The sequence below is a fragment of the Onychomys torridus genome, chromosome 10 (assembly GCF_903995425.1).
Source record: "Onychomys torridus chromosome 10, mOncTor1.1, whole genome shotgun sequence".
In the NCBI taxonomy this organism is placed as follows: Eukaryota; Metazoa; Chordata; class Mammalia; order Rodentia; family Cricetidae; genus Onychomys; species Onychomys torridus.
Window position 1 is genome coordinate 29934996 of NC_050452.1, and position 18846 is coordinate 29953841.

Here is an 18846-nt window from a genome sequence, read left to right on the forward strand (position 1 = left end):
TACATGACATCTTCTTCACTGTCGTTACTTGGGACTCTTCTCCGTATTCATGTGTTTGGACTTGGCAGTGACTCTCTAAATTGGGATAGGCGTTACCTCTGGACTCACATGGCCCTGGGCTCTCCCGAAGAAGTCAGGCCAAGTATGACCAGCACTGTTCTAGCCACCGCAGCCCCACTGTCCAGGAACTTTTGTCATTGTTGTTGGTAGTTTGCGACCCTCCCTCCCAGGGCATGTTCCCCCACCCCCTGGTGATTCTCACATCTCAGGATGCACTGCCCTGTGGCTTGTCTGGGCCACACAGAATAGTCAAGGCTGAGCCCCTTGTGTGGCAGATGGGGTGGCTGCTCCTCAGAGGGGTGAAGGCAGGCGAGCTGGGGTGTGAGTGCAGAATGCACCGGCTCCTGTCACTGTGGCATCTGGGAGCCATAGTGGAGAACATTGATTGGCCTTGCTCCCTACTGCTCTGAGGGCTGTGGGGAGGGGGAGGGGTGGTGGCAGAGAGCTAAACAGGAGGGTTTTTTATGTGACACCAACATGCTCCTCATCAAATGGGGAGGACCCAACACTGGCCACCAGGACTCTTGGCCTTCAGGACAGTGGGCAGGTAGGGACTCTTCTAGTTGGGACATGGTGGAAAGGAAGGGCAGCAGGGACCCCAAGCATCCGTGTGTCTCTTCAGACTTGCTTGCACAAAAGCTGAACTGAAGTTGACTGCGGTGGGCAGAGCACTGGACTGTGATCCAGGGCAGACCTTCAGCCACCCACTGGTGATCCTGAGAGTTCAGAACCAGGGCAGGGATAGCTTGGCCTACAGCTCTGTGTGGTTCTTGGGCTCTCTCCACAGTAGGTCCTTTTCTTCATAGCTAGGGAGGGAATCACAATACACACTGGCTGTCTCCATGAAGATGCAGAATGGTCATGGGTACTGTAGGAGAAGTTACATAGATTTGCCTGAGTGGTCCAGAGAGTAAACTCATCCCCCCGCCCTCCCTCCATACACACATGCTCCAGGGCACCTGCTCAGAGAGATAGTGGGAGGGAGGGTCTCAATCCATTGAGAGCGTAGGAGGAAACCTGTTTTCTTGTTGATCATACAGCTCTGAGCAGCCAACCCCACCACTGTGCAGGTTGGGAATCCAAGACGCTGAGATGACCTGACATGACCCAAATCACAGGACCAGAGAACAGCTCTGAGGTCTGTCTCAGGGCTCAGAGCATTATCTACTGCCTGCTCTGGCTTCATGGGTGTCACACCTGGCCCTGGCCCCTTCTGCTATGACCCCCAGAATCTCCCTGTCTTGGATCAGGACACAGAGTCAGACAGCATAGTCTCCCTGGAGAACATTTATTGAGCACCATGGTATACACCCAGGATAAATAGAGACGTGTTTTCTGGTCTACATTCACAATGTCAACTTTGTAAAGTGCCCTACACCTGAGCTTGTACATCCCCTCCAGGTCACAGCCATGTCACACCAAGCTGTGAGCATCAAAACAAATGCTGCCACCATCCAAGCTGCTATCACTCCAGCTGTGAGGTGGGAGATGAAGCCAGCCTCCCAAGAACTGAGGACAGGATAGGGCTTCCCATTTCTGTCCCTGTCAACTCAGGGGCACTGGCTCTCCTAGCTGTCCCCTTGTGCTGGGGAAATACCTTTGTGATGATGTCATCATTCCTCAGGGACAGAGCTGCTCTCTTGGGCAGTGTTAGCCCCTTACAAAAGGGAAAGGAGGTTTTGCACCCAGTGGGGGCTAGGGAAGGGGACAATTTATCCTGGAAGTGTCTAGGGAGAGAGTCCAATAGGAGAGGTCAAGGAAGGTGTCCTTCAGGACGGTGTGTGTGAGTGTTTGTGGATTGATTGACAGACCTACAATGTTTTAGCCTTTTCAAAAGTTTGATTCCCTGAGAATCCTCCCATCTTATCAAACATGCTTTGTAGAGAAATTGCTTCTTTCTGATTGCAAAATATATAGTGCAAAATGCATATTTCTTTCACAGAAGTTGGATGATTCAGAGCTGTAGACACAAGGAAAAACAACCAAAAAAAAAAACCCAAACAAACAAACAAACAAACGAACAAAAACCCCAAACCAAAAAACAACAACAAAAACATCTAGCGTCACCCGGAAGCGAGAACCAGCTTTGTTTTTCTTCTCCTTTTGGCTTTTTTCAAACCCCTCACAGGAGCATCTGGGAGATGGTCTGGTGGGTAAAGTGCATGCAAGCGTAAGGGCTGTAGTGTGGAGCCCTGGCACCCACATAAAAAGTCAGGGAGGCCTGGCGGCTACCTGCAATCCCAGCGCTCCTGATGTGGAGACAGGGCGTGCCTGGAGCAAGCTGGCTGGGGAGACTAGCCAAGTCAGTGAGCTCTGGGTCCAAGTAAAGGTTCTGACTCAGTAAATAAAGTGAGTGACCAAAGAAGATATTTGACAGCATACTGACCTACACACACACACACACGCACGACCACACACACACACACACACACACACACACACACACACACACACACGCGCACACACACATACATTTACATACATACCTACACACATGCAAACATGCATGCACAGTCGCAATCACAAGCAAACTCCTTTCAGGTTATATACAAATGGTGCAACCGTGGAGGAGAACGGCTCACAGGCTGCCGTTCAAAAGCTGCTTATTTGCTGAACCCCAGCCACTCACTCCAGAGACTTGTCCACGTGACGGCTGGGACAGGATGACTCAGCGCACATTCATTTGTAACTACTGAAGACTCGCCGATTGTGTCAAACTAATGCTGAAGCAGCTATGGTCTGTCCCCAGCATGCCACAGAACCACGGCTGCCGTCAACTGGAAGAAGAGCATCACTGGCCCCCACAAGCCTGGCATGGATGCAAGGATTCGGTGAGAGAAGCCCGTGTGCCATCCCACTGCATAGCTTGAAATGGTGGTAACAAGGCTGCCAGGGATGGCTGGAGGCACGTGGCTGCCAGACACGTCTCTCCTCTGTGGCCGCCATGGGAATCTACTGAAATGTGGTCCATGGAGTCATAGGCACTAGTACAAGGCCAACACCCTGATGTCCCTGCTGTACCAGGTTACATAGCATGTAGTCTTGAGGGACACTGGGAAAAAGGATTGCAGGAACTCTCTAAAACTGTTTTGCAAATCTATAACTATTTCAAGATGAAAAGTCAGAGTGGTCCTTATTTGAAGACGGAAGCCACCCCAGGGATAGCAGAGACAGGCAGGCAATGGAGTCTGGGCGGCTGCCACCTCCATTGGACATGAAGGACATGAGCACCTGAGCGGGGAGCTGGGTGCCCCAGGGCTAAGCCTGAGGCAGAGGTTCATGGCTGGAGCTAGAACCCTGGGGGAGGGCCAGGGGAAGCTTGTGGTGTTTGTCCAGCCTGGCCCAGGGTTCTCCCAGGCTGAGCCTACAAGAGAACAAGAGGGAGGAAGCTCCCTGACTAGAGCAAATGAGGAGACGTCACCAGTCAGCGAACACAGAGTCTTTGTGCCCCTCATTTCTCAAGTCTATTTGCTTCCTGACGGGGTTGTCTTGATGCATCGTCGCCATGCTGAACGTGATCTTGAAAGGACATTTGTCATTTCATCCTCCTCTACCCCTCTTCATGGTGCTGGGCAGATACACTCAGGCCATGGGCAGGGATAGAGGACAGAAGAAAGCCAGGGAATCTCCTGCTACTCATCAGTGTGACTCTTATCCTCCTTCATGACCCCTGGTCAGCATCAGCTCACTCTCCAAACCCTCCCATCTGGCAGCCAGCTTGATCAATCCCTCCTTGCAGCCCACTCCGCAGGCACGCCCTGAAACTCGTTGTCAGCCAGGAGTTACTGGTGCAGTCTGGAATCCCCTGCCCGCTTCTGTCTCTATCCATTCACCCCAGGCTCTCCCAATCACATCCTGAATCCCAGGGCTATGTGAACAGGCCAAGGAGCTGGGGTGGCCCGGGAGGTGGGAAACATCTAGATGCCTAATGCATTCTAAGTCTTCACTGAACTTCAATTTCTTCTGTGGCTCAGGGGTCCAGTCCACTGTGTTCTCTGTGACCCATGTCTTGTTGTCTGTCTGCATGGAAGGTGGCCCGTCTTCCACATGGCACCCACACTTCAGTCACACTGCATTACTCTAGACCAGGAACTCAGGTCTAAAACTGGGCTGTGTGACCAGACTGGGAACCACTACAGAGTGACACACGGTGATCTTAGGCCTGGCCTGTTTGGAGCCCCCAGAGAGTACTGTATATATTTTAAACATACTTCTGTTCACAGAATGGGATCTTACAGTCAAGTAACCAAAGGATCAGAAAGGAAGGCAACCTGCCTGGCCACAGGCAGAGTGTCTGGTCATTCCAGAGATAGCCAAGGGTGTGCTGGCCTGTCAGCCTGCAGAGCTTGTGGCTATGTGGGAGCCTTATGGATCTCCTCCTGCCTGTGTGCCGGGGAGAGAATGGCAGGCGTTCATGTGGAGTCCATGAATGGTCAGAAGAAATTGATCCTGGCATCAATGCTCAATATGGATGACCCTGGTTATGGGGCTGAAGGGCAGAGTTCCAAATCATAGACAAGATGGATTTCTCACACAGTAGAACATTGTGAGTATTGAAATGGAGAAAAGAAGAAGCAGGTCTAGGTGGGTAGGGTCAACCGAGGACCTGGATGATGAGGGGAGCATTGGTGAGGAAGAGAACTGCTCACCCCCAACACATGCATGCCCTGTTGTCACTGGCAACCTTAGACAGCAGGAAATTGACCTGGGAGCCTGAGCAGCTCAGGTCAATCATTGGGGTGATCCAGCTTATAGGAAGACATTCAGGGGCAAGAGAGGCTTCATGGAGCCTAGGAATCAGAACTTGGGAGTCTGTAAGGGACAGCTGGTAACTCCGCAGGGCTCCAGCCTTGGCCAGCTGCTGGTGAGAAGAGGTGGGCTGGTCCCCACTGGCATGGGAACTCTGTAGATGTATCCGGCTTGTTAAATAAGAAACACAGAACAGATTGCAGAGTTAAAAACCAAGAGGTCAGAGCAAAAGCGGAAAACCTTACCCTTCACGCTTCTGCCGTTCTTCCTCTCCGCAAGAGACCTACTTCTGTGCGTCCTGTCTATTTAAAGACTTTCTGTTCTGTTTTCTCATTGGTTGTAAACCCAGCCACATGACCTCCTTGTCACTGCCTGTTTGTACAGACCTCCAGGTCTTCTATGGTTGGTATTGAGATTAAAGACGTGTCTGCCATGCTGGCTGTGTCCTTGAACACACAGAGATCCGCCTAGCTCTGCCTCCCAAGTGCTGGGATTAAAGGCGTGCACCACTACTGCTCAGCTTCTGCTCTGGCTTGCTCTGACCTCAAGGCAACTTTATTGACATACAAATAAAATCACATTTCAATACAAATAAAATATCACTATAGAACTCCATAGTCAGAGGCTGGGCAGCCACAGCTGTGTGACTGGAGATTCCTCACTCTTACACAGACTCAGTGTCCGCTGTAGAAGGGGCTGATGAGGCTGACCCCACAGCACTAAAAAGATATGTTTACACTGCCTGAGAAGTAGGGAGCACTTTGACTGTATGTGTGAGTCCCTGACTGCTGGAGCCAGTCAGAGTAGGTTTTGTAGGAGATGTGACATTAGAGCTGGGTGTAGGGAGGGGCAGAGGAGTTTACCACACAGCTTCTCAGACAGCATTTAGCATTTAGTCCAACCCTCCCTTCTGGGCCCATCATCTGAGCAGGTAACACACAGGGAAAGGACGTGAGAGACCTTTGGTTCCCTTGTCTGATCATTTCGGGTCTCGATGTGTACTCTGATCATACACCCATCCACATTGGCCTCATTCCATCAGGCAGGGGGCTGGTGCCTTAGTGAGTGAGCTGGGTGGGAGCTGCTGGTTACAAGGGACCCTGCTTGGCTGGGTCCTCAGAACCACCCACTGAAGCATTGTTCCCCAGGTCTTTCTGAAGTCACAGAGGAATTCAGTACCATGCAGCCACTCACAAGAGTACAGCAACACTCAGGGCCAGAGGAACTCCTCCAGGGAAACGTCAGATGAGGGAAGAAGACCCTGGGGGCCCACAGGGGACACAGTGGCACCCCATGATTCTGTGGATCCTGGCTGTGTGGGATGGTGGACACCCAGCAGCTCAAGGTACAGGGGTGAAGAGTGGGAGGATGCTCCGAAGCATCTACCAAAGGGAAATCTGTTTCTAGACACTGCCTGTGCCTGGGACCTACAGGACCCTATGTCCTCTGACCTCTCCAAGCCATGCCCCACCCCACCCCACTGTGATATGCAGCCCACCCCTTCCCACCTTCTCTCATTCACCCTCACCTTGCAGACAAGTGCCCCCCACCTTAGCTCCTCTGCCTCTACCCTGCTTACTTTCAGATTCCTCCTTCTGTCTCTCTGCTTGGAGTTACCCAGCCAGATAGCCAGAGTGGCCCCGGAGATGCCAAGGTGCTAAGACTACCTTATCCTTGCTCCAAAAAGTCATTTGGTAAGGATCATGTTTCTAAGGTGGGCAGCTGGAGTGAATGAAGGGTGTTCCAGAGATGGTGGTGAACAGGCCCTGGGAGCTGAGGCTGGGAGGGAGGTGGCTGGGAAGGGTAGAGCATCCCAGTCCAGCTCCTGTGCCATGTCCTGGGCAAACCTGAGCAGCAGCTCGTGGGAATGTAGAGGCCAGGGCTGTGCAGAACACACCAGCTCTGGGAGGCTCAAGCCACCTACACTGGCAGTACCGTTCTAGTCTCTGGGTCCCTCTGGTCCCAAAAATGTTCAATGTTCAGGGAGTGGAAGTGTCTCCCTGTTTCTCATTCCAACAAGGACACAGGAAGACAGTCAAGGCCACTTGGATGACCCAGGCCCACCTTGGAAGCTTGGGACTGGAATTTGGAAATGTTCAATTGTCCAACATGGTTGATACAAGGAGCCTGTAGGCTCTGCTCTGGCAGAAATTCAACCAAGGTGTCTCTTCTAAGCCTCTCAGGAAATATAGATCACATTGATGTACCCCAGACATATGGCCTGGAGGGCAGCCTTCAGACTTCTGGGAAGGAGACAGCTGCACAGAGAATCCTCCAAGCTGCCTCCCCAGAGGCTTGGCGTCACTTCCTGCCAGTTCTCCAGAAGGTTGGGACCTCCTCACAGATCACTTCTGCAAGGGTTGAGCTCTTCTGAGCCAGCTTGCTGTGCTGACCATCACAGGGGTTACTTGAGACCCAACTGACGCACCACAGTGAGAAGAATGTGCCAGGGGGGCTGGGGTGCTGACAACTTCCCATGGTTGCGGCTCATGGGGTGTTCCAGGAGAAGAGACTAAACAACAGTGGGGGTGCAGGGCAGGGCAAGCTTGTGAAGGAGCTATTGACATGGGGTCAGGTGGGGTAAGTTGGAGCCCATAAGTCCAGGAGCATGAGCTGCTCATTGAGGAGCATGACTGGTGGGTAGAATGTTGGCCACGTGTCGTGGCCTCTGTTGAGGGTTTTTGCAGTAAAATGCAAGTGGCAGGAGCACAGTCGTCGAGGGTTCACACCCTCCCAGGGTTCCTATGATCATGGGCCTCAGTGTTCCTGGGATGGTCCAGGTCCCAGGGGAGGCTGACTTGCTCAGAACTATGTGGATTGGATGCTGCTGTACCACAAAGGTCTGTGTACTGATGCCATGGTCCTCAAGGTGGCATTGCTGGGAGGAGGGGGGTGCCTGCACCAGGGACATCGAGCACTGTTTGGCTTCAGTGGGTTTTTTTGAATTCCCCGGCTGGTAGTGGTAGGACTCTCAGCTGCATTACTGTTAACGGTTGAGAGCCAACGTGGAACTGAGTCCTCTCTGGTGCTCGCTCAGTCTGTCCCCACAGAGCTCCTGATCCTCATCCCTTACAAGGGGAAGGGAATCCCCACCTCCAGTGCAAACTGTTGAGATCAGGGCTAGTCTAGCCTCACTTGGCCCCAGTACACGCCATGCTGGGAATGGGTGTGCCTGCAGTCATCACTGAATGATGACCGCTTGGTGGAGCCTTTATATTGGCCTCTAGTCTAGAAATGGCCATCTAGAGTGAGTTCATTGCTCAACGGTCCTTTTCCTAGCCCCCCTCCCCCGATGAGGCAGGTATGATGGGAAGGTGAGGGGAGCTATGGAGGTTCTGGGAACAGGGAAAATGTGGATAAGGAGTCAACACCCACTGCCCTCCTAGGATGAGCCTGTCTCTATTCTTAGAGATCTGGACAGATCTGGAAGTCCCCCCTCCCAGGCTGATAGGTCCCTACAGAGGTGTTCTCACCCTGCTGACAGGGTCATAGTGGCATCCTTGACCTCCAGGAGCCAATGTCCCGCTTTCTACAGATATAAGTATAGAATCCTGTCGTCCCCCCCCCCGCCCCCCGACACAGAGGCTGACAACCTGAGTCTAATCAAGAGGACTGGCTTTGCAGAGACGCCACAGAGGGCAGGGAAGGCTGAGTGGATGCCGTTTGCACAGTAAAGCAACTCAAAGCTCTGGCACAGGTCACACAGAGGGGCCAGTGATTCTGTCCTTATGCCTGCTCAGATCTACCTGACCTTGGACAAAGCTGGTACAGAAAGTGACCATGCTCCCAAGAGAGTGGACATAGCCCCATGGCCTCAAACTCAGGCCATGTATGAAGGAAGGTAGTTGGATAGACTTGGCAGACACTGGGCTTCCCTCTAAAGTCTGAGCAATAGGCAAGAGGCCCACTGGCTGATGCATCCTTCCTCAGGCCACAGGATCCTAGACCCATGTTGATGGAAGGCCCGAGGGGTGCACCAGGCCTAAGTGGAACCTGAGAACCCTAAGCTCCCCACCTCCACTCCTGCCCCAGCTGAGATTCTACAGGCTGCTCTGGGCTCACGTTGTCTTCCTCTCTTGGGCTTCTTTGGTTACAGATGATGAAAGGGTCTGAGAGGTTAAGACAGTGGCCAGTGTTACTCAACCTTGGTGCAGCATGGTATGGCTGTTGGGGCATCCTGGAATCATGAGGAAACAGCTCTGTGGCACGGCCAACTCAGGGAGCACCCTAAACTTCATGAGCACCCTGCTACCCAAGTCTCATCTCAGCCCCAAGGCAGCCACTTTGTTTCAGGGCTGACCAACCTGGGCTCAGAGAGATCTACTCCCAAAGGCCCTGCACCTCCAAGACAGCTGGCAGCTGAGGTCACTCAGGCTCTGGATGACTCCTCGCTGAACGGCAGGCAGGTGATGACCTCAGCCAAGTGTCCTTAGTTACCATGATGACTCTGGCTGAGCCCAGAGTGGATCACCATTATCTTTCATTTTCAGTAAGGCTACCTCTTCCCCGCTGTGACCCAACCCACCCGAGAATGGATGGGATTGTCAGCAACTGGCAGAGTTTGGGTCTGGGAGCAACTGGTTCTGGAAGTTCTCTGCTGCTCCCTGGTGGGGAGACAGGGAGGACCATCTGTTTCAGCAGGACTTTGGAAGGTGGACAAGTCTCCTTGCTTTTCAGCAAGGTTGTGTGGAGGGGACATCCCAGTTCCTGCCTGCACTGTCCGTTTTAAAGGGGGACTTGGGAAGACTACAATGTTCTGGGATATACAGGGGCTGCAGAACACTGTGACACTGTCAACACCACCGGAAGCCATTTAAAGTGAGAAATTTCCGGTATTTAAACATGACTGAAGGAAGGGCTTGGAGCACTGTAGGTCATTTTCAGCCTTCCTGTGCCATGGTTAGTAAAGAAACTGTCAGAATCACCTTGCCTGGGCTGGAGACTCAAGAGACACCAGAGATCTTAGGGACCAGGTGACAGCAGAGGCCAGAGGGGAGCAGGCAATGGCAGGGAGGGTGGCCACGAGGCCATCACATTTACCAGGCAGCAGACTGAAGCACTCTTCAGGCCAGACAAGTCTTGGATCAAGGGACACTGAGCAGGGAGAATCTTCGTCCTCTGGCCCGTGGCTCTCCTGACACCATCAGGGATGGAGAAGTCCATAAGCTGCTCTCGAGGCCTAGGGGACCACGTCCCGTAGGCACGCAGGGAGGTCCACTGTATTTGACTCTATGACTCAGTTCCTACCCTCTGTGACAATGGATAATCTGGGTCCCCACATCTCCCACTGCCAACAGGGGCGGGCCATCCTGTTCTGAACAACTCTCAGGACACTGGAGTACTGTGAGGATTAAAGAAGCACGTCAGATACACGTGAGCAGAATGAGAGATGAGGCTACCTTAGGCCCTGCCAAGGGATTCCCATCACCATCTTACCTTTTTGAAGCTTTGCTCCCCATCCCCACCCCAGCTCAAGACCGAACCCAGGGCCTTGCAAGTGCTCTACCACTGAGCTAAATCCCCAACCCCCATCTTACCTTTTTATAGACAAGGGGACAGAGGCCACACCATGAAAGAGTCAGCAGGAGGCCTACAAACACCTGTTGGGTTTAGTCTTCACCGGAGACAAGGCAGGGCTAAGCTGCAGTGTGGGCCCAGAAAAAGGATGGGGTAGGGGCCTGGGAGGGGCAGAGCCTGCATCCAATGGGACGCATACCATATACTTTGACGATACCACAGTTGCTGAAAAATATTTACTGCTGTTTGCTTCTTCCCTCAGCACACCCCTCTCCCTGAAACAAGTCATCCACACCCAAAGAAGAGTCCCTTTGCCCAGGTCCTTCTCAGGTTGTCAGGATGGGTGGCCAGGGGCCAGCCAGAGTGTCCGGCCACAGAAGCGCTGGGGCACCAGGTTGGTCCTGCGGAGGTTCAGTTCTGAGGCAAAGGTCCTTGCTTTTTGGTAGAAGAAGAGGGACATCTCACGGTCCATGAGGAAGTGGTGGTAGATGGTGGCCAAGCGTGTGTAGATCTTCAGCTGAGCTTTCTTGTGGCCCAGGTCCACGGCCGCTGCCAGTGCCAGCTGGTAATAACCAGCAGCATCAAATGGATCCTGTGGGTAGATGTGTTTGACTGGGATTTAGCTGACTCACTGTGGTAGGGTGGGGCAGGGGTGCAGAGGACACCAGGAGCAATCCCCAAGGACTACACTATCCCAGGGTCACTCGGATATACCCACCCATAATGCTTGACCCACAGGCCATATCAGGGTAGTAGGAGGACATCCCATCTTGCTCCATCACAGTCACTGTTTAGCCTCTTTCTCCAACAAGGTTAGAGCTTCCTGGTCCTTGTGTTTGGGCGCCATTTTTTGAAACTGTCCCAGCTAAGAGCACACCAGCTTGGGGACTGGCTCAGAGCAGCAGCAGGCCTACCCTACCCCAAGTATGACTCAGAGATCCAGGTGGCCTGGAACAGCTTTATGGCTGCCCCTCAGGGCCTTCCTGTGCACACAGCTGTGTCCCTTTTCTAAAATCTCCTTCTTTGTCCCGGATTCCAGAGCCTAAGGCCTTGACCTGCCATGGCCTCTGCTTCTTCTCCCATGAGCCTCCCTAACATCTGGATCTTACCTTGCCTCACCCCTAGTACTTGTCTTCCTTGGGGGAGGTAGGTGCCCCGAGACTGCAGGGCCTCACTGGCTTTGGGGCTTCCTGGCCCCATGTTGTTTGTTGGGTGATTGTGCAAGTGGCCCATGTTCCTGGGAACTAAGAGGAGGTGTGACACAGCTCACTTGTAGGTCAAGTGCATCTTTGCCTCAAACTCAACATCCAGGTAGGATGCAAACTCCCTCTGGACCCACCCCACAGGAGTCTCCCGTTCTAGCTTCTTTTAGAGGTTTCTCCCCAGAAGAGTGACCTGAGGGGCTTCCTGAGACCCCGCCAAGCCTGCTTCCCCTTGTTCAGCATCTGTGACATCTCCCTTAACTAGCAACAAAGCCCAAGATGTACTATGTCTCCTACTAATGTCTCATCTTGTACCAGCCCCACAGAGCCAGGACCCAAGAACAGAGCAGAGTGGGCCATGTGCAGATGGTGGGCACTCCTCCCCCTGGTCTCAAGGCCACCTCTCCCTAGCTAACTCTATGACATGGGGGAGCATGGGAGATACCACACCTCAGGGGGATAGAAGCTGTGGAGAAGGCACCCAGCTAAGTGGGAAAGACAGCTGAAGTACATGTGTCTGCATGTGTGTGGCAGCTCAAATCACACATGTACCTGGAGCTGTGACCAGCAAAGACTCAGAAAGGGAGCCTGAAATCGGCGTATGCTTCCTGAACCTCGGTTTCCTTCACTTTGAGGCAGGACGGTAATATCTCCACCTACCCCTTCCAGATGACAAGGAATTGTGGGAAAAGGCTGGCACTCCAGCTGGGCTTCCTGGAAGAGGCACCCGGATGGGGGCTGGATTCTGTAATGTGAGTCTGAGGGGCCATTGACATAAATGTCCTTGTCCCTTTATGTTCTTTTTGGGGGTCACCACATCCAGGAGGCTCCCCTAGCTCCTTTCCCACTGCTGGTCTATGGTGACCCTGTGCCCCCTCCTTGTCACATGAGAGGGCCAAGCCTGACCAGCACAAAAAAAAAAAAAACTAGCCCTGTCTGCTGACCTTGCTGGCTTCTCATAGCCAGGCCTTGCTCCATGAGAACATAGTGAGGCCGTGGCTGGGAGGCAATTACTGTAAGAGCAGACTGCACACTCAGGCAGAGCAACGACTCTACCCCAGGCTGAGCCCCTTCTTGCCCACCTTCAGGTCATAGAAGATGATGTCACCCAGCACCAGGTACACCTTCACATAGTACAGGGTCTCCTCATCAAATTCCAGGGGTGAGTTGCAGAGTGACAGAGCCTTGAGGAAGAAGTGCTCAGCCAGTTCTCCGTGGCCTAGCCGGTGGTGGAGAGTGGCTAGCCGGTGGTAGGCCACTCGCTCATTCAGGCGGTCACCTGGGGGTGCAGGTAGAGGACCAGGTGTGAGGACACTGCCCAGTGGGGCTAGCCAGACATGAGCCAATCAGGAAGGAGCATGCATGCAAATGCAGCAGCAGGCCAGGTAGCTGCATGCACTCACAGACTTAAACCAGGCCGCTTTAGCCAGTCCTTTCCCTGGACTCATTTCCTCATCTGTAAAGTGAGCTAATAACAGCTGTTCCCTTTCCATTTCCAGATCTGGCAAAGCTGCAGGCTCACGTGCCCCACTTTGTGTTTGCATGGAGCTGCCTGGAGGAGCCTTCGGCTAGGCCCATGATCTATGCATTCTCAGACACAGAACTCTGCACAGTCTATCACCTTAGGGACCATGCTCAGAGTCCTGGGCCTCCCCCTGCAAACAGATAACTGTGGTATTGTGCTCCCCCAAAATATTGTGTGTTCCCCAAAATAAACTTATCTGGGGTCAGAGAACAGACAGCCACTAGAACAGAGCCAAAAATGGTGGCTAGAAAATGGGTCAGAGCAAGCCATAGCAGAAGTTAGGCGGTGGTGGTGCACGCCTTTAATCCCAGCACTTGGGAGGCAGAGCTAGGCAGATCTCTGTGTGTTCAAGGATACAGCCAGCATGGAGACACAAGCCTTTAATCCCAGAAATCAGCCTTTAATCCCAGGGAGTGACGGCAGAAAGTAGAAAGATATATAAAGTGTGAAGACCAGAAACTAGAAGCATTTGGCTGGTTAAGCATTTAGGCTTTGGAGCAGCAGTTCAGCTGAGAGCCAATGGGATGAGGACACAGAAGCTTGCAGTCTGAGGAAACAACACCAGCTGAGGAACTGGTGAGGTGAGGAAACTGTGGCTTGTTCTGCTTCTCTGATCTTCCAGCATTCACCCCAATAACTGGCCTCAGGTTTGAGTTAATTAATAAGACCTTTTAAGATTCCAACTACAGGTAACCTACGGGAGTGGACTTGAGTACCAGTGCACGGAGCCTGTACTCAGCGCTTAGAGTTTAGCTGCGTTCTTCCTGCAGGCCTGATGGAACCACTCAAGGTTCCCTCCCAGGAGGAACACAGACACTCCCAGTCAGTGCTAGAGAGAAGGCAGCCTAGTACTAAGAAACAGGTTGCAAGCAGTGAGGACAGGTGTGACGGGGAAGGGACATGGGAAAGGACAGTATACACAAGTCCACCTGTGTGGAAAGCAGCTGGGCAGCATGGGCTGCAGCAAGAGAGAGAGCCTCAGAGCTTTGCTCTCCTGCAGTTCCTGCCTGCTCTGTGCTCAGCTAGGGCTAGACACTGCCAGCTCAGCGGAGCTGCTGCGGGCCTCAGCCGGCCTTCACGGGGAGATGGGAGAAGCCGAGACCTGAGGCTGAAGACCTAGTAGGATGGAGTGCAGAGCAGGGCCCAGGGCTGGGGACTCACCTAGGGTGATGCTGAGTGCTAGGGCCTCATGGGCGAACTCCAGGCCCTCCTGGGGTGCCTCCAGTGCAGACAGAAGGGCCACCAGCTTGTTGCATAGGCGCAGCTCTGCCTCTTGGTCCCCTACGGTCACAGCCAGGGGCAGCGCCTGGTCCTGGCCACATATTGAGATTAGGCTTCTGCAGTGTGCACCATGCAATACCTCCTGGGCCCACATGTGTGCAAGGAATGCCACCCCCCCCCCCCACTGTATGGCCTTGTCACGGGACAGAGGCTGGGAGCTGGGGTGACCCCTACCCAGTCATCTAGACCTTCAGCCTCAGACCAGCCTGTGCCTCTTTGCCCAGGAGTAGGACAACTGAGTACTCTACTAAAATGCACAGTATGTGAGCCCAGAGCCAACTGTACACTGTGAGCCAAGAGGACCGAGGAGAAGCCCAAGTCTTCCCTGGCACACTGTGTGTGTCCTTTTACACATGCCTATTACTCTCTAAGCTCAGCTTCCTCATCTGTAAGGTGACAGGATGTCCCACCCAAGACTGCTTTAGATATCAGCATGCAAGTGTGAGGCATATGCTGTGCTTTCCAGAGGGCTCAAAGGTCACTACACTGATGCTCTCTACCTCCAGGTGGGAAGCCTTTGCTTGCCACACCTGTACCCACCGAGGGACACCCATGTGAAGCACACATTACCTGCCTACGGTGGCCACTCACCCGGTAGAAAGACACAGCTTTCTCCCGCTCCCAGGTCCCATTGAAGAAGATGTCACCAGCTGCCTCAAACAGCTCCAGCCCCAGCTTGGGGTCTCCAGTATACAGGGCTGCGTTCTGTGCCACCTGTAAGGACCAGAAGTTCTTAGAAGATAGGACCCCCTAGGGAGGTCATGCCACTAAGATGGGCTGGTGGCCCTTCTGTCTCACACTTGGTGGCACAAACATTTCAGTCTCTGTGGCTTTGTGGCTCTGAGGAGAGCAGCTTTCAGGACCTGAGAGCTAGGAAATACAGGTCTAGCTGCAGCCCAAGTCCGGCAGGTGTCTGGTTATGTTAGAATCCTAGCTTCCTGCCCTGCATTGCCTGTGGCTCCCACTGCATCCTATTCCTTCCTGACCCATCCACGCTCACTTTCTCCCCCGTCAGTGCCACAAGGCAAGGCTTGATGCTGTGGCTTCTCTGCTGTGTCCAGGGATGCCTGCAATGCCTGGTGCATAATAGATGCCCAACAAACACCTACTCAGTGGTGAGAGAATAAATCTGCTCACTCTCCAGCTTCTAGGTTGGACCTTAATATTCTCTCTTTCTCTCTCTAAAGATTTATTTATTTGTTTGTTTGTTTGTTTGTTTATTATGTATACAACATGTATGGCTGCAGGCCAGAAGAGGGCACCAGATCTTATTACAGATGGTTGTGAGCTACCATGTGGTTGCTGGGAATTGAACTCAGGACCTCTGGAAGAGCAGCCAGCGCTCTTAACCTCTGAGCCATTTCTCCAGCCCCCTAATATTCTCTTCGAGCAAGTGGTGCTAGCTCCTCACCCTGATTCATAGCTGTTTGCCCTCAGGCTCAGCTGGCGCTGCCTGCCTCGGCCCAAGGACCCTCTGAGCCGTGGGCTCCTTGATCCTAGACACTCAGTTCACAGTGCTGCTCCTGTGCTCCTTATCTGTCCAGATCACACTGTGTTCGGGAAGCATCACAGCTTTTTTAATAAACATGTTTTAGAGTAAATGTACCATGAGATATTGGAACAAGTTCTTCTGTGTACAGACAAAGTGGACACAGCATCCCCACATACACCAAGCTCTCACTGGGTACTGACAAGAGATGGGGACTATGAGGAGCCCACCCTCTGCCCAAGGAGCTCAGATGGTTGGCAGATAGTCTGGGCATTGAAGGAGATTGAGGGAACCAGAGTGGGAAAGAGGCAGGCCCCTGGGACAGTACACTCAACAGAGATGGATGGGTGAGCAGATGGACAAGTAGATGGATAGATGAGTGGATAAATGGATGGACAGGTGGATGGGTGGGCAAATGAATGTGTGGTGAGCAGGGAGATGGATGAATGGATAAGGGAATAAATGGGTAGGTTGGAAAGATAGATGGGTGGATATACGGGTGGATTGGTGGATGGCTGGGTGAGTGGGTAGACAGGTGGATGGCTGGGTTGATGGATAGGTTAGTAGACAGGTAAATGGGTAGGTGATGGGTAGTTAGGAGGGTAGGTAGATGGGTGTGGGTGGGGTGAGTGGGTAGTTAGGTAGATGAACAAGTGGGGGCAGGGCAGGTGAATGGGTAGTTAGGTGGTGAGTGAGTGAGCCGGCACACCCTGACGGCACTGAGCGCACCTGGATGTACAAGTCCACCAGCTCATTCTGGCGCAGGATATAGTAGATCTTCCCAGCCTGCAGCCAGGCGCGTGCCTCCTTCTCCTTCTGCTGCAGGTCGATGAAGATCCCCAGGCTCCGTTTGGTGTAATCCAGAGCAGACTTGTAGGCCCTGGGGTCAGACACAGGCATCAGAACAGGATCTGCCTACAGAATGGTCAGGACCTGAGGGAATCCTCAGTGGGCAGCCTCCTGTCCTGTCCTGCCCCAGGCACCCCGACATGGAAAGACATGATATTCTTCAGAGGGAAGACCGGCAGCTAAGTTTAAATAACCCTATTTTTTTGTTTGTTTGTTTTGTTTTTTTGGAGCTGAGGATCGAACCCAGGGCCTTGTGCTTACTAGACAAGCGCTCTACCACTGAGCTAAATCCCCAACCCTAAGTATCCCTATTTGTTCTGTCAACCCCCACATGCTGAATCCAGCCTGGAACAACTAATTTTTTTTTTTAATCAACTTAACACAAGGTAGAGTCATTTGGGAATAGGGCATCTCATCTGATAATATGTCCCCACCAGCCTGGCCTGTGGGCAAGCCACAGTGTGATTTCTTGATTGATGATTGATGTGTGAGGGCCCAGCCCATGATGGGTGGTGCCATCTCTGGGCTGGTGGACCTAGGCTCTATAAGAAGGCAGACTGAGCAAGCCAGTAAGCAGCACCCTCCATGGCCTCTGCATCAGCTCCTGCCTCCAGCTTCCTGCCCTGTTTTGATTTCCTACCCTGACTTTTCTCAGCGGTGGGGCTAGGATATGGAGGTATAAGTGGAAATAAAACCTTTCCCCTCAAGTTTCTTGTAGTCATGGTGTTTTATCAGAGCAATAGAAACCCAGACTAGGGGCTGGTGAGATGATTCAGCAGTTAAAAGCATTAACTCCTCCTCCAGAGGACCAGGGCTCAATTCCCAGCTCCCTCAGGGGCAGCTCACAACTGTCTGTAACTCCAGTTCCAGGAGAACCTGATACCCATGGCAAAACATCAATGCACATAAAATAAAAATAAATAAATTAAAAAAAAAAAAAAGAAGAACCGCCAAGTAAGACACAGTCTGTCTTTTCTGGACACCAGGGAGACACTGGCATAGGGCAGATTCAGATCCTAGGCCAGGGCTTCTCCAAGTTGTATACACCTCAGTGGCACAGAGGACTGCTCTCAGCAGCCCCTGTCTCTGATCTAAGTTTCTGACCTGAGGCCTGACCGGCTGAGCACCTCCAACAAACTCCCAGGGAGACGGACCGCAGTCCAGGGACATACCCAAGAAGCTTTGCTGGCTCACTGCCCCTGCCGTGAGTTTTGTGTTGGAACAGGAGCCCCTCCCGTTTCCTCCCAGGCTCTCCCCTGCTCCCATGTCCCTGCCTTAGGAGAGGTGTCACATTGAGGATTTTACCAGCTTGCAGGCTAGCCAGAACTTCAGTGTTGGTCACACCCGAAACATGACTCTGACACCTGGCTCCAGGGAAGCTGGCTCTGCCCTCTGTGGTTAGGAGCCTGGAGAACATGTGACCACCACAGTGTGTCCAGTGGATGAATGACATCCCACTGCCCTGACCCCAGACTGACAAAAAGACTAGGGGCAGGTAGAGGTCAGCTCACAGCAGCATCCGTGCCCGGACGGCTTCGAAACGCCTTGTAGAGGTGACCCTTGTGTAACCAAGAAAGTGAGGATGGGGGGCTAGTCCCTTATCAGAGAGGCCTATGCTGGGACTCCTGTCATGAACAATGAATGGAATGATACCGGCCCTAAGGGGTTGGGGCTTGGCTGGTTCCTGGGGGGAGGGGCTCCCCAGGCCTTCTGTGTGCACGGCTGCTCTTACCTCTCAGTGCCCAGTGACAGGTAGAGCTGGCTGATGGCCTCCAGGAGCTGACCCTCCAGCACCTTGTCAGCTGTCCTGCGCGCCAGGGCCAGTTGGAACTCATGGTAGATGACGCATCGCACCTCGTTGGGCATGACCTTGCTGTAGAAGTGGCAGAGCTTTTGCACAGCCTGTAACTGACCTGGGTGGGGACAGAGAGAAGACGTTACCCTCCTGGCTCCATCCCCTTTGAGGCACCCCAGTGCCTGTGTAGGTAGAGAATAAAGGTTCTGGTATATGACCACCTCGTCTTTACTTGCGTGAGTCGGGTCCTCAAGAATGGGGATACTGACCCCACCAGAGCCAGGCTATGTAGTCTGCAGAATGGTACTCCGTGAGGTTCCCATTAATTAACATACCAGGGAAGTCTATCGATAGGGCTGACCGTTTCAACCAGTCCACG

At 52.9% G+C, this 18846-nt stretch overlaps 1 protein-coding gene across 1 annotated transcript in view; it reads right to left on the bottom strand.

Moving 5' to 3' along the window:
• Positions 1-10547: 10547 nt before the first annotated feature.
• Sh3tc1 (SH3 domain and tetratricopeptide repeats 1) overlaps positions 10548-18846 on the bottom strand; it is a 32902-nt gene continuing 24603 nt past the window's right edge. Inside the window, exons 13-18 of the mRNA XM_036200156.1 lie at positions 18405-18585; positions 16553-16703; positions 14926-15048; positions 14215-14365; positions 12611-12807; positions 10548-10918 (exon numbers count right to left, since the gene is read on the bottom strand). Of these exons, the coding sequence (XP_036056049.1) occupies positions 10661-10918; positions 12611-12807; positions 14215-14365; positions 14926-15048; positions 16553-16703; positions 18405-18585 (1061 nt within the window). The 3' untranslated portion in view covers positions 10548-10660. The remainder of the gene's footprint in view (positions 10919-12610; positions 12808-14214; positions 14366-14925; positions 15049-16552; positions 16704-18404; positions 18586-18846) is intronic.